Genomic DNA, 13,263 nt, shown 5'->3' with positions numbered 1-13,263 from the left:
AAAAGCATTCTTTTAGTGTGTAATTTACATGTTTTAAGAACAATGTCATCTGTATATGTGTGAAGTAATTAATGTTCTAATATAAAAGGCATGGTTGAACTTAGATTCTTAGAAATTAGATTCTGTAACGTTCATATGGGTACATAACACGTGTAGGAACATTGTGTGATTTGTAACAATGGGCTTTATATGCACAAAAACCTGTAAGGAATAATTGACAGGCACAGTCATTATTTTTGCCACTTAATCAGACAGATTTCGATTAACACCAAATGTGGCCATGTTACTGCACAGGGTCAGTTTCTTCTCAGCCAAGTGTTACCTGGATGGACAGGTGAAATGGTTCCAATCCAACTCTCTTGGAATTCTGCTATATAATTGTGTGTGTGATACTTTAATGCTTGAAAGTTTGTTTATCATTGATCAACAGAACCCGAGCTGGCTATCTGGCTGGGCAGATAAAGTTGCGACAAGCTGTGAACTCGCCCATTGTTCTCCTCAGGTAGACTAGTACCCTGCTGTCAGGTACTAAGTCGACAAATCAATTGGCCATATTGTTCCTCTATTCAAACAAAGTGATCACATTTCATGCTTGGAATGGCCAAAAGTTGCAATTTTGTCATCTTTTTCTTAAAGGCGCAACCATATGCATACGCAATATTCTTATTTGTCGCAAAAGACATGCCGGGTAAGTAGACAAGTTGTACTTTAATGTTCATGTGATCCCATGATTGTGCATATTACCACATCCCTGTCAGGCTGCCATGAATATTTCACTTTTGAAAATATTTTGAAACATATAAAAGAATATTTGTGTTAAAATCATACTACTGGGCCTGGGACCACCTGAACATTATAGCTCATTGCTGAAAACATAAGTACCACATTTGTGTCAAAAATATGTTCCAGGGTGTTGTGCTCAGAGCCTATAAGGTATAGATTTAGCTGTGCTTATCATATTCATGTTTTAGTATCAGCGAGTCTTTTATGAAATCCATGAGGTCTAAAAATATGCTAGGGGTCTGTAGCTCCACTTCCTAGTGAAAATTTTGAAAAATACCAACCCAGTAACTTTCTACAGCACATCAAAGTTGGTGGATCAGTTAATTAGGCAGAAGGGTGAAAGGTGTTTTAACTCATTGAGACCAACATTTAAAAAGAACGTATAAAAAGAGAACATGGCTTAATTCAGACCGTTCGCTTTGGCACATTTGCCACAATCCTCGCCAGCTTACTTAGACATATCTCCCTCTCATGTAGCCAGCTTACTTAGACATGTCTCCCTCTCATGTAGCCAGCTTACTTAGACATGTCTCCCTCTCATGTAGAATGCCTTGCCACAGAGTAGTTATCGGGCCCAGGTACAGATAAATGGTGCGGTCACATAGGTCGTGCGATCGTCGTACAATTTTGTTGCCATAGGATTTTCAAGCAGACCGTGACAGAACAAACCACCGACATGGGTCCAAAACACCATTTTCTGTATCAGGAAAGTTAAGCTTTGAAAGAGAAGTACATTTTTGTCCTCCAAAATACCCTACGTTAGCGATCGTACGACGATTGCACGACCTATGTGACAACGCCCTAAGACTATAGTTAGCATGGTCATACCAGGAGGGTATGATCCACCATACAGCTTTTCACGTTTTAAGAGAGGAAAGTTGTATGATCTACATTGTATGCTTATGTATGTATGCTTTACATTTAAAAAATACTAAGCTGGCTTCCTCGACCCCACTACATAACCCCCCCCCCCCCCAACAAAACCCGGAGGTCGAGGGACTATGTAGGTACTAGGTAAATCAGTATGATGTACATTGGTCACACTTGTATTTTTGATTTAGCTAATTTCGTTTGCTTTCGCATATCAAAAAGCAACAACAACGATGAGATTCCCTAGGTAAAGAGTAGTCCAATTGATAACAGTCATATTTTTTATCCTCTGTGGGTTATTGTATACTTTTCTATTTAGAAATTTGAGTTGCCCTGTACCAAAACTACGCACATCGATATCTATGTCTTTTCACCTGTGTGATTTGTTACATGACGGTTAAAGGAGGGTTTCTGTGCAGCAGAATAGTCACACCAGTCACACCTTAGCATTTTACCCTGTATGGATTCTCATATGTTTGGATAATGTAGATCTTTGAGCCGCCCTGAAGCCACACTTCTCACACATGTAGGGTTTCTCACCGGAATGTGTTGTTTGATGGTCGATCAGATTATGTTTCTCTGCTGCGGAATAGTCACACTGGTCACACATGTAAGGTCTATCCCCCGTGTGGGTTTTCATATGTCGGGATAAGTGGGATCTGTTAGCAGTCCTGTATCCACACTCCCCACACATGTAGGGTTTCTCCACGGTGTGTTTTGCTGCTATATGTCTCTCTAAATTGGCTTTTTGTGCAGCAGCATACTCGCACTGGTCACACTTGAATGGTGTGTAGGGTTTTACTCCTGTGTGGGTTTTCATATGCTGGCCCAAAGTTGATTTTTGTCCTGTCGAATAGTCACACTGGTCACACCTGTAAGGCTTTTCTCCAGTGTGAGTTCTGATATGTTCGTATAAGTTACATTTCTTCACTGTCCTGTACCCACACTTCTCACACATGTAGGGTTTCTCACCGGAATGTCTTTTTTGATGGTCAATCAGATGATGTTTTTCTGCTGCCGAATAGTCGCACAGGTCACACTTGTAGGGTTTTTCCCCTGTGTGGGTTCTCATGTGTCGGATTAAGTGTTGCCTTTGAGCTGCCCTGTACCCACACTCCCCACACGTGTAGGGTTTCTCACCAGTGTGCTTTCTTTGATGGTTGAGCAAAGCGCATTTCGCTGCTGCAGAATAGTCACACTGGTCACACTTGTAGGGTTTTTCTCCTGTATGGATTCTCTTATGCTGGGTTAAACTAGACTTTTTAGCTGTTCTGTACCCACACTCCCCACACATGTAGGGTTTATCATTAGTGTGTTTTGCTAGATGCTGGACTAAGGCTGACTTCACTGCAGCAGAATAGTTGCACTGGTCACATTTGTAGGGTTTTTCTCCTGAATGGATTCCCGTATCTCGGGTTGAGTGAGACTTTTTAGCCGTTCTGTACCCACACTCATCACACATGTTGGGTTTCGCAATAGTGAGTTTTATCACATGTCTACCCATATTGCCTCTGCTCTCCTGTACCTGAGAGGTTGACGTGTTGTCAGGTTGGGGAAAGTTCACATCACACGTTTCCTGCTGCAGGCCCATGTCTGCGGTCTGGGTCTCCCTGCTGTCTATCTCCTTTCCAGGATGCCCAGCACACATTTCTAAATTAGAACGATCACAGGTAGACTCTTCCATTTCTTCTCTTACACCGCACGTTTCGTCTTTTGGAACGTCCCTTTCCTCGTCCTTCTGCCGTCCTGTGACTGTTGTCTCCTCCCAACTGTAGGAAGTCTCGTTCCAAGGATGCCCGGTTGGTTGGGTTGCGCTGTAGTCGTATTTTTCCTGGTCCTCGTTGTACTCAGAGTACGTTTCCTGACACAACACGTTCTCTTGTTTATCCTGTTGCCATCCAGTGTCTCCCGTCTCATCATTTATGTGCGTCTCTTTCGCAGTTTGTTTGACTTGAAGCTGACTGAAGGTGTGTACATGTTGGTCTAATGAGACCCTGTCTGCAGCAGAATAGTCACAATGGTCGCATTTGTACGTTTTTTCTCCTGTATGGGTTCTCATATGTCGGGTTAATGTAGATCTTTTAGCTGACCTGTACCCGCACTCTCCACACATGTAGGGTTTCTCACCGGAATGTGTTGTTTGATGGTCGATCAGATGATGTTTAACTGCCGCGGAATAGTCACACTGGTCGCACCTGTAGGGCCTTTCCCCTGTATGGATTCTCATATGTCGGGATAAGTGGTGCTTTTGACTTGCCCTGTATCCACACTCCTCACACATGTAGGGTTTCTCACTGGTGTGTTTAAGTTTAACCACATGCCTTCCCATACTAGCTCTGCTCTCCTGTACCTGTAAGGTTGATGTGTTGCCAGGTTGGGGAAAGTTCACATCACACGTTTCCTGCTGCAGGGTCATGTCTGTTGTCAAGGTCATCCCGCTGTCCCTCTCCTTTCCAGGGTGTTTAGTACAGTCCATCTCGATTCCAGGGTGTCGAGGACAGTCCATATCCTTCCCAGGATGTACAGGATGGCCCATCTCCTTCCCAGGATGTCCAATAGAATGTTCACAGCTGGGAACTTCCATTTCTGCTAGAAGTGTGACACATAATAAACATTAGGTTTTATGTTTACCTGCAGAATTTAACTTTCTTACTACCTTAACTACCTCCCAATTCTCATGTATACAGGTAAAAGAAATTCTTCCAATAAAAAAGTGGAAAGATAACCAATTGCTCGTAAAAAACTTAATTTGGGAAGATACTGGTCTACTTTATGTGGGCAATTATATATAGATATCTCCAATGATAGTGAAAGACCATTCTCACTCCATACTACGCATTCTTGTGTTGGAAAGGTAATCTTTATGGAACTGTGCTTGGAATACTTTGCACCTTGTAAAACTGCAATACAATTATCATCGTTATTCATTTATGCATTGTAATAGAAGATTGTTAATCAAGATAAACGTATACATTTTTCATATAAAACTTCATGTTGAACTGGTACCTTATAAAACGATATACCTGTGAATGACAGCGGCGCTGAATCAGAGGTTAGCTTCTGTCTGGATGAAAGGGAGGGACGCCGCAACCTGGAACAGCATACATCTATTATAAATGAATTTTCAAAAGAATGTAACATGTCTCCCAAAAGACTCATTTTGCCACATTCTATGGTAATCTAGCCATCCAGTCATACACAGAATACGTCCGTTATTAGGATCTACTGCTTTTCCGTGTTAGACATTTCGTGTTAGTCGAAGGAAAAGGAAAATATACATTTTCATCTAATTAGAAAAAATCAAGTCTTAATAACTACAGATCGTTAGAAGATATCAATTTGCGCAACCGTGAGTTTGTAGCTGTTATCATTATGCACATGAAAAACATAGTTTCATTGCAGTGGTATGTACCAAGGTGCTGTATTTTGTCATAGAAAAATAACATTAGGGGCAATAAAATCTGATGACGCCCCCCAAAAATCAGATTAAGAATTTTTCATGCCCATCTACCAATATTCGTTACGTCTCAATTCTTTCTTAATTCATTAATGAGAAAACAGTGGAAGGTCAAAATGCCAATTTAGCCAACCGAAATACTTCATAAGTACCTTGATTCTTCATAAGATACAAATATTCAAAGTAGCAGAACACAGCCCCGGGTCTATTAGGTACTAGGACCGAAGTTTTGAAGACTTATAGAAAGTCTTATGTGATAGATATCCACGTGCAAGTGGTCCCGTATACACCCCACACATTACAGTACTACTGCCCCCCTCCCCATCAAAACACCAATCACAAACACATTACTAATTCTATCTTACCACTCAATTAGCAACAATCTGGAAGCAGTAAGGACAAACACATGTCTTACCCGTAGATCTATGTTGGTTAGTGGTCTCTAAGACTCGCGGTGACTACGTAAAATGTCGACAATTCTTCGGAGATGATACCGGAGACAAAGACGTAAAATAAAATGGCGGACGTCAGCTCACATTCGGGGCAAAGGTGAGAGGTAACAAACCTGTCACCTGCTTCACGTAAGGTCAAATCAGAGATCGCCGCATAACGCTTTACTCTAGTGGCGTAGCAGAAATAACGTTCTACCCTTTTTTTAAGTTTAGGTGGAAGAGAGTTCCATAACACTGCACCATTTAATGATGACAGGGCTTTCTTCTTGTACTGTAGATGATCTTCCGGTAGTTGTAATCTAACTGCAGCTGAACATCTAGAAATACACACATATTGTAAGTCATAACACACGTTCTTGTAATCTGCCCGACCATGCGCCCAAATTATCCCTGTCATAACATGTCAACATCACATCGCTGACAGGTCTAGACCATATCCAAGCTTTTCATAACTAAAGGTAGAGGATAATGATTATAGATGATATAAAATAATTACTTGAATGAATTCTACAAATTTTATGCTGGCAATATGATCTTGAAGGAGGTTGCAATTCTAGTTCTGGTTTTGTACCAGGTAACACCGCCTAAGTTTGGGTCAAGCTCCCTTGCTCTGTTTTTGCTGAATTTGGACGTCTGTTTGGAGATTTTTTTCCAGGGCGGAATTTGATTGGTTTATATGAGTTTGGATGGTTGTGTCGCGATCACTGTCGTGGGCTAGGCTGCAGACTGTGATTACAGGTGGGGTTAGGAAGGCTAGCTTAGGTCACAGCAAGTACATTTTATAGATGACATCCTCTGCAGACTGCAAATAAAATGAGATAGGGCGAAAAAAAAAAAAAAACAAGATGCGTAAAAAACAAGATGGCTCAATTTTCCAAATAGTCACCATAAACGTTGCCAAATTCATACAAAATTATAGGGCATATCTCCTATAGTGTAGAGGGAACTTTCTACACAATAGAGGGTAAGCAGGCATGAGATGACCTTTCAACCCACTGTTTCAGTCACCTTTTACCCCTTGCTGCACCAGACGAACGCTTGCAGGAAGGATTGTGCGGAAGTAATAACTCTGGAAGCAGGTAAGAACGAGATATACATACAACATGACTGCATTATTATAAACTATAGGGGGTAGAGGTCATTTCTATGGTATGTGGGCTACATTAGGCAGGAATGTAAGACTTTTCGGGTGAGAAAAATTGATGGGATGGGGAGGGGGACGTCATCACCTTCACGGAAACAAAGGGAAGCACATAGTTTATGCTCCGTCTCTTCTACTTCCTTTTCTTTTTCTCAAAACAAATCAGGTATAAAACTTAGAAAGGCAGCTGTCACCATGGTTACCAAACATATAATGAACTGGCAAGACCGCTGTCACTATGGAAACTATAGGTGTAGCAAACACCCTGTGGTGTTCGTTTACATAGCAAATATCAGTACAAAGCTCGAGGGGCTAGATTATTTTTTTTAGACTAAAAAATATTGTTTAAAACGGCTAGTCAACACGACAGGCGACCGATAAATCTACTAAAGATGCCACTGGGGTCATTTAAGTCATTGGGAGAGTCTATTGTAAATTCAGGGAGGGATTATTTGCTATGAGCTGTAGGCAATCACAAAAGTTTTGTATTTTTAGGCCAAGTGAGCTGAAATTTGGCGTGACGGTAGAGATAGCAAATACCCCCAGCCTTCTTGTTGACATTTTTATATAGGCATTGGAAATTATTACTTTTAGGGTTTTTGGTCATTTTTAGACCAAGAATATATATTTTTGGCCACTGTGCCCTGGTAATACAATCTCATGACTTAAAATTTAGTACAGAGGTGCATTGGATGTATGCGGTATATGCCCACAAGACGCCATCACCGCGTTTTTCATAAATCACTTCAAACATTAGTTATTTAGGGATATTTAGCTATTTTTGACTGCAAATGTATATTTTGGCTCCTATGCCCTTGTATTGAAACCGAATTATTATTGTTATTAGTTGGGCCAACTACTCTCTCTTCGCAGCCAGGGGCTGAGTTGCGAGGAGCTGAAAATTGGTAGAAAGTGAGTTGGAGATGTGCCCACGGAACTTAATTTTCACTTACGGCATACATTGCTTAAAAATTATTGAATTGGGGGATTTTTGCCATTTTAGAATAAGAATATATAGTAGTAGCTCCTATGCCTTTGTATGAAAAGTTATGATCTAAAATTTGGTATGAGGGTGCATACGGTATATGCCCACAGGACTCCATTCACACTTATTGTGTACATCACTAGATTTGGGGTTCCTATGTCATGCAATAGCCAACTGATCTGGAATTTGGTGTTGGGGTAGATTTAGTACCAGAAATGGAAAATAGGTAACACGGACCAGTCCATTTTGCATACTAATTAGATAGGGGTGTTCCGGTCCAATCTTGTTAGGGAAGTATTTTAGTGGAATGAGGATGGATTGAAATATGACGTATTTGCTTTTGAGAAAATGTCGGCCTCTAATTTTTATCACTTCATGTCACTGTATATTTATATAAATAGGTATATTCATATTGAACGAATATATATTTTATGATTACAAAATAACACAAGAAACAAAAATAAAACAACACCTAACCGAAAATACCTTGTAAGACTAGAGCATGTGAAGGTAAACATTATTTTTCGCTGATCTATCTAGTTTTAATTGTTCTATTTCTTCTTGTTTTATATTTTTTCTATTACATTAGGTTGGACATGGCAGAGGCAGGTAATGGGTCTCATACTGCTGTTCCCGAGGGCTTTTGTGATCGATCTTCAACAGGAGGTTTGTGCACCAGGGATGCAAGTAAACCCAAAGGCCAACAGACAGCGAGCAAAACGAATTTGCACAGTCAACCGGAAGAAAACACTGGTGAGATACCCTACATGTGTGGGGAGTGCGGGTACAAGACAGCATGGGAGTCTCAGTTATCCCAGCACATGAAAACACACACAGCGAAAAAAACATTCAAGTTGGACCAGTGTGATTATTCTGCCGCACGGAAATACAGTTTGGACCAACATGTAGCTAAACACACTGGTGAAAAACCCTACATGTGTGGGAAGTGTGAATACGGGGCGGCTCGAAAGTCTGATTTATCCCGACATATGAGAATTCATACTGGTGAAAAACCCTACAAGTGTGACCAGTGTGACTATTCTGCTGCAGTCAAATACAGTTTGGACCAACATGTAGCCAAACACATTGGTGAGAAACCCTACACGTGTGGGAAGTGTGGATACAGGGCGACTCGAAAGTATGATTTATCCCGACATATGAGAACTCATACCGTTGAAAAACCCTACAAGTGTGACCAGTGTGACTATTCTGCTGCGATAAAATACAATTTGGACCAACATCTAGCCATACACACTGGTAACAAGCCCTACATGTGTGGGGAGTGTGGTTACAGGACGGCTAGACGGTTCGACTTATCCCGACATATGAAAATCCATACAGGAGACAAACCCAACAACCAGCGTGACTATTCAACTGCACGGAAAGAAACGTTGGACAGGCATTTAGAAGAAAAGCACACTGGTGACAAAACGTACACGTGTGAGGAATGTGGATACAGAACCACACAAAAGTATCGCTTATCTAATCATATGAAAACCCATACACGAGAAAAACCCTACAAGTGTTACCAGTGTGACTATTCTGCTCCAGTGAAATTAACTTTGGACAAACATCTAGCAAAACACACTGATGAGAAACCCTTCCTGTGTGAGAAGTGTGGATTCAGAACAACTCAAACGTTTCAGTTATTAAGACACATGAGAACCCATACTGGAGAAAAACCGTACAAGTGTGACCAGTGCGACTACTCTGCTACACAAAAAATTAATTTGACCAACCATATTGCAGCAAAACATACTGGTGAAAAACCCTACATGTGTGGGGTGTGTGGGCATAGAACAGTTCACAAGTCTAACTTGACCAAACATATGAGAATTCATACCGGTGCAAAGCCCTACAAATGTGACCTATGTGAGTATACTGCAGCACAGAGATCGACGTTGGATCGGCATTTAGCCATGCACAGTGGTGAGAAACCATACATTTGTGAAGAGTGTGGGTACAGGACTGCTGACAAGTCCCACATCTCCAGACATATAAAAACCCACACATGAGAAAAAGCAAAGAAAAGTTATCACCATGGCAATCCTGCATCTACAAAACCAGTTCAAGCCCACGGAATGACATCCCTGCATTTATTTTCGCTGGGATTTAATTTATCGGTAGAAAGAAAATGCAGTGCTCGCCGAGGCTTTAAGTTCCCGGAACTTAATGCATTTAAAATACTCTTCTGTAGTCATATACTGTAAAAAGAAACCTCACGCCGCTACGAAGCGCCAGTTAGAAACCACTTACTGGTTACTCGGTAAGGGTGCTCCAGATGTACAGAATAGTCCACGTTTTACCTTGACAGTGTTGTCTTGATTAAATGTCACTGATCTAACCGCATCTACGCTCTGAATACGTAGTACATTTCCTATCTTGCTGCTATACATTAGGGCGTGTGGAGAAATGAATGTATGCGAATTACAAAATATTGTGTCCTGTAAGTATTTGTGTGTCTTCGTCGCAGCAGAAAACATTTTCTTATACTGTAACGATTCATAGTGCGTACACGTAGCGGAAAGGGGGTACAGTAAGTGCCGCGAACAGAGGATAGAAGGGAAATGTTTGTGATGGTTTTAAGTTCTTGTTGAAGCGGGCACTGCAAAATCTTATTGCTAACCTATAGTCCGTTAATGTCATTCGTTCGTAAAGGACGCGATTGTACACAAGATTTGATTTAAAAAATGTGTCTTACATAGTTTTTTTTTAAGTAACAGCCTTCCATGGAATTGCAGTATGTTTTGATGTCTTGTGTGTTGGGCATGCAAAGGTAATTTTTTACACAACACAAGTAACTCTTAGGCTCGCCAATGCGTGTAAAAAGAGGAAATCAAATGAACTATAAACATCAACAGCCTAAGCACAAATATTATAATAGTAATCGCCCACCTCCACTGAACAAACACCAAAGTCCATAATGTGTCGAGGCCAAACCTGAATTATAGGATGAAGGATCAGAGCAGCATCCCCGCAGTTCACACCAACGGTGTACAGAACTGCCGGATAAGCCACATGTCCTGCAATATTCTCGTGACAAACTTACTGTTTGGAAAATATTACTCTACATCATATGTGGTGGTATCATGTGATGGAGGATTTTCATTAATGGTTCCATATGCAAATGACGTGAATACAGATTTTAAATAGTCCAAAGGAAACATAGATAAGACAAGACAAGTTTGACGCTAATTGCGTACGTATGGCGTAGCACCTGTTGTGTTAAAAAATAACTGACTGCAAAATACACCTGCTTTTGAATTTAACTCGTCAGTTGTGGATGAATATGTAGTCATCATTCCCCCATCTACTTGTAGATAGGCGTGAGTTGCCGTGCGTGTGTTTACGTGGTTAGAACGGGGAGGCCTTCAACAGTACATATTTGTGGGTGTGTGGGTGGATGCATATTTCATGACGCTTTGTGCGTCTGCATGCATGTAGAAAAGGATCATGTGAAATATTAAAGTGTGAGCTTAAAGCTAATGTGGCAGAGATAACATAAAATTACAGTCTCGCAAGCAACTGGTACCGGTCAGACGTTTCATGTAGCATTCACTAACTTCTGTCTGTTTAACCTTCGCTTTCACACCGGGTATACCATATACGTAAATTATACAAAACATAAAAATATGACTGAGATGACAACAAAACACACGAAGTGTAAAAATATTAGTTTCTTTTCTCTGCAGTTCGTTGAGCGATCTGTCAAATTTTAGGTCGAAGAGAGAGTGCAGCAAGAACACCGTCCTAGTGGAAAGAGGGTATTAGTCCTACTCGTGAAAGACACAAAGGCTACTCTTTATGAACGGAAAACAACTACTGTTGTTTTTTTTCACCCGGTCCTGTCTTCAATGTGATTTTGCATTAATGTATTATATACCAAGAATTATATACCTAACCAAGTATCAAGTAAGTAAGTATACCAAGAACCACAGGGAGAATTGGTAAATAGCTTAACTTGGATGCAAACAAACTTCAAAGGTGACCAGACAAGGACACGGATATATTAGAAATGTAATCTATTCAGTTGGAATGTTTGTATCAACGTTTGGTAACCATGGCAGTAACCATGGAAACGTGGCAAAAATAGCTCTCGCTATGTAACAGGTGACCACACCCAACCAAGGACACGATGTTTTTCTGTGCAGACCATATGTGACAGTCTCGGGGTCATCTGCACAGACATTACTACCGCACGGCCGCGGTGTATCCATGGTAATCACCATGGAAACATGGCAAACATAACACTCGCTAGGCAACAGGTCCACCTGGACACCTGTCCAAGGACACGATGTTTAAGACCGAAAACCAGACGATTTGGGCGTCACTTGCAGAGACGGGCTAACCATGGCCGGACGGGACCGCCGGGCAACGAGGAGCAGATTGGTCTCCGCTGGGATCGCCTGTTGGCTGCTGATTGTCATGAGTAGGCAATATATTTTTTTTCCCCTATTTGATATTTGCGTGCACACATGCAGTCGTCTGGTGCCACATCTGTGCATCTTTAATCTAGTAAGCTAGCTTAGGTCACATTTTCAAAGCAGCGAAACGAAAAGTTAAAACGTATACCTAGAAATATACACAAATCATGCCAATGAATCTTATTTTGGCATTTTGTGCATTTTGATCTATTGTATATCATTCTTTTCGCTCCTGAAAGCTGCCCGGCCGGGCCCCACTTTGGAAATGTGACCTAAGCCTAACTAGGGAAATAACTGTGTAGCGGGGTAGTCGTGTGAGAACTGATTATGATTGGAAGAAGTTAGAAGGCGGTTCAGCGGACAGCATCGAATAAAAAACAACAACTATGGAAGTCGATGAAGGACCACCGAAACGCGGTGATGATGATAATGATGTAATCGGTAGTCCACCTTAGAAATTGCAGTTCCAACTTCCAGACCCCTTGCAAAGATGATCCACTGCAATATGCGAGACTAGAACTTCAGTAGTAGAAGGCAGTAAATGTATATGCCCTATACACTTCTTTAGGCGAACGCCATGTGTACCTGTTTCCACAAACTAAAACACCTTGCCTAGAGGATAGCCTTTTTGAAACCTTTTGATACTTCATAATTTCTCTAGTCATTACCCCCTTTCCCCTTTCCCATTAACTCCCTTTCCCATTAAAACCTCACTATATAAAAACTATTGTTTGATGTACAAAAGGTTAAGTCTTGCATTAAATCAAGGACATTATATACGAGACCTCATATAACGTCCTTGATTAAATGTATTGGAAAAAGACAGAAGATGTGCAAATAAAAGAGCAATTAACCATAAGGTAGATTTGTGTAAAGCCTCTAAATAATTGATGACACGTTACCTTCCATTTTTTAGTGATAAAAAGAAGACGTTAAACTGAAGGCCAGTCAATGGATTTGAAGGCCATACAGTACTTTTGTAGACATTCCAAACCAGCCAGAAGTCAGGAGGGGTGCAAATAAAAGGACCAACCAACCAAGGATACATAGCATCCCCCAAAAGTAATTTTGGGCTACAAAGAAAGAATGATGTTAAACCGAAGGGGTAGGGTGATCGTAGTATTTACAAAAGAGGGGGGGGGGGGCAAAAA

The 13,263-nt window shown here is 41.0% G+C and overlaps 1 protein-coding gene across 1 annotated transcript; it reads right to left on the bottom strand.

Moving 5' to 3' along the window:
• Positions 1-2,104: 2,104 nt before the first annotated feature.
• Positions 2,105-4,237, bottom strand: LOC118415469 (zinc finger protein 37 homolog). Its single transcript, XM_035820123.1, has 2 exons — positions 3,350-4,237; positions 2,105-2,335 (listed from the first exon to the last, which is right to left on the bottom strand). The coding sequence occupies exons 1-2, from the start codon at positions 4,235-4,237 to the stop codon at positions 2,105-2,107; spliced, it is 1,119 nt and encodes a 372-aa protein (XP_035676016.1).
• Positions 4,238-13,263: the final 9,026 nt, after the last annotated feature.

Source organism: Branchiostoma floridae, chromosome 5 (genome assembly GCF_000003815.2).
Source record: "Branchiostoma floridae strain S238N-H82 chromosome 5, Bfl_VNyyK, whole genome shotgun sequence".
Taxonomy (NCBI): domain Eukaryota; kingdom Metazoa; phylum Chordata; class Leptocardii; order Amphioxiformes; family Branchiostomatidae; genus Branchiostoma; species Branchiostoma floridae.
Note: the sequence above shows the minus strand (reverse complement) of the source record. Positions and strands in the feature narration are given on the sequence as shown.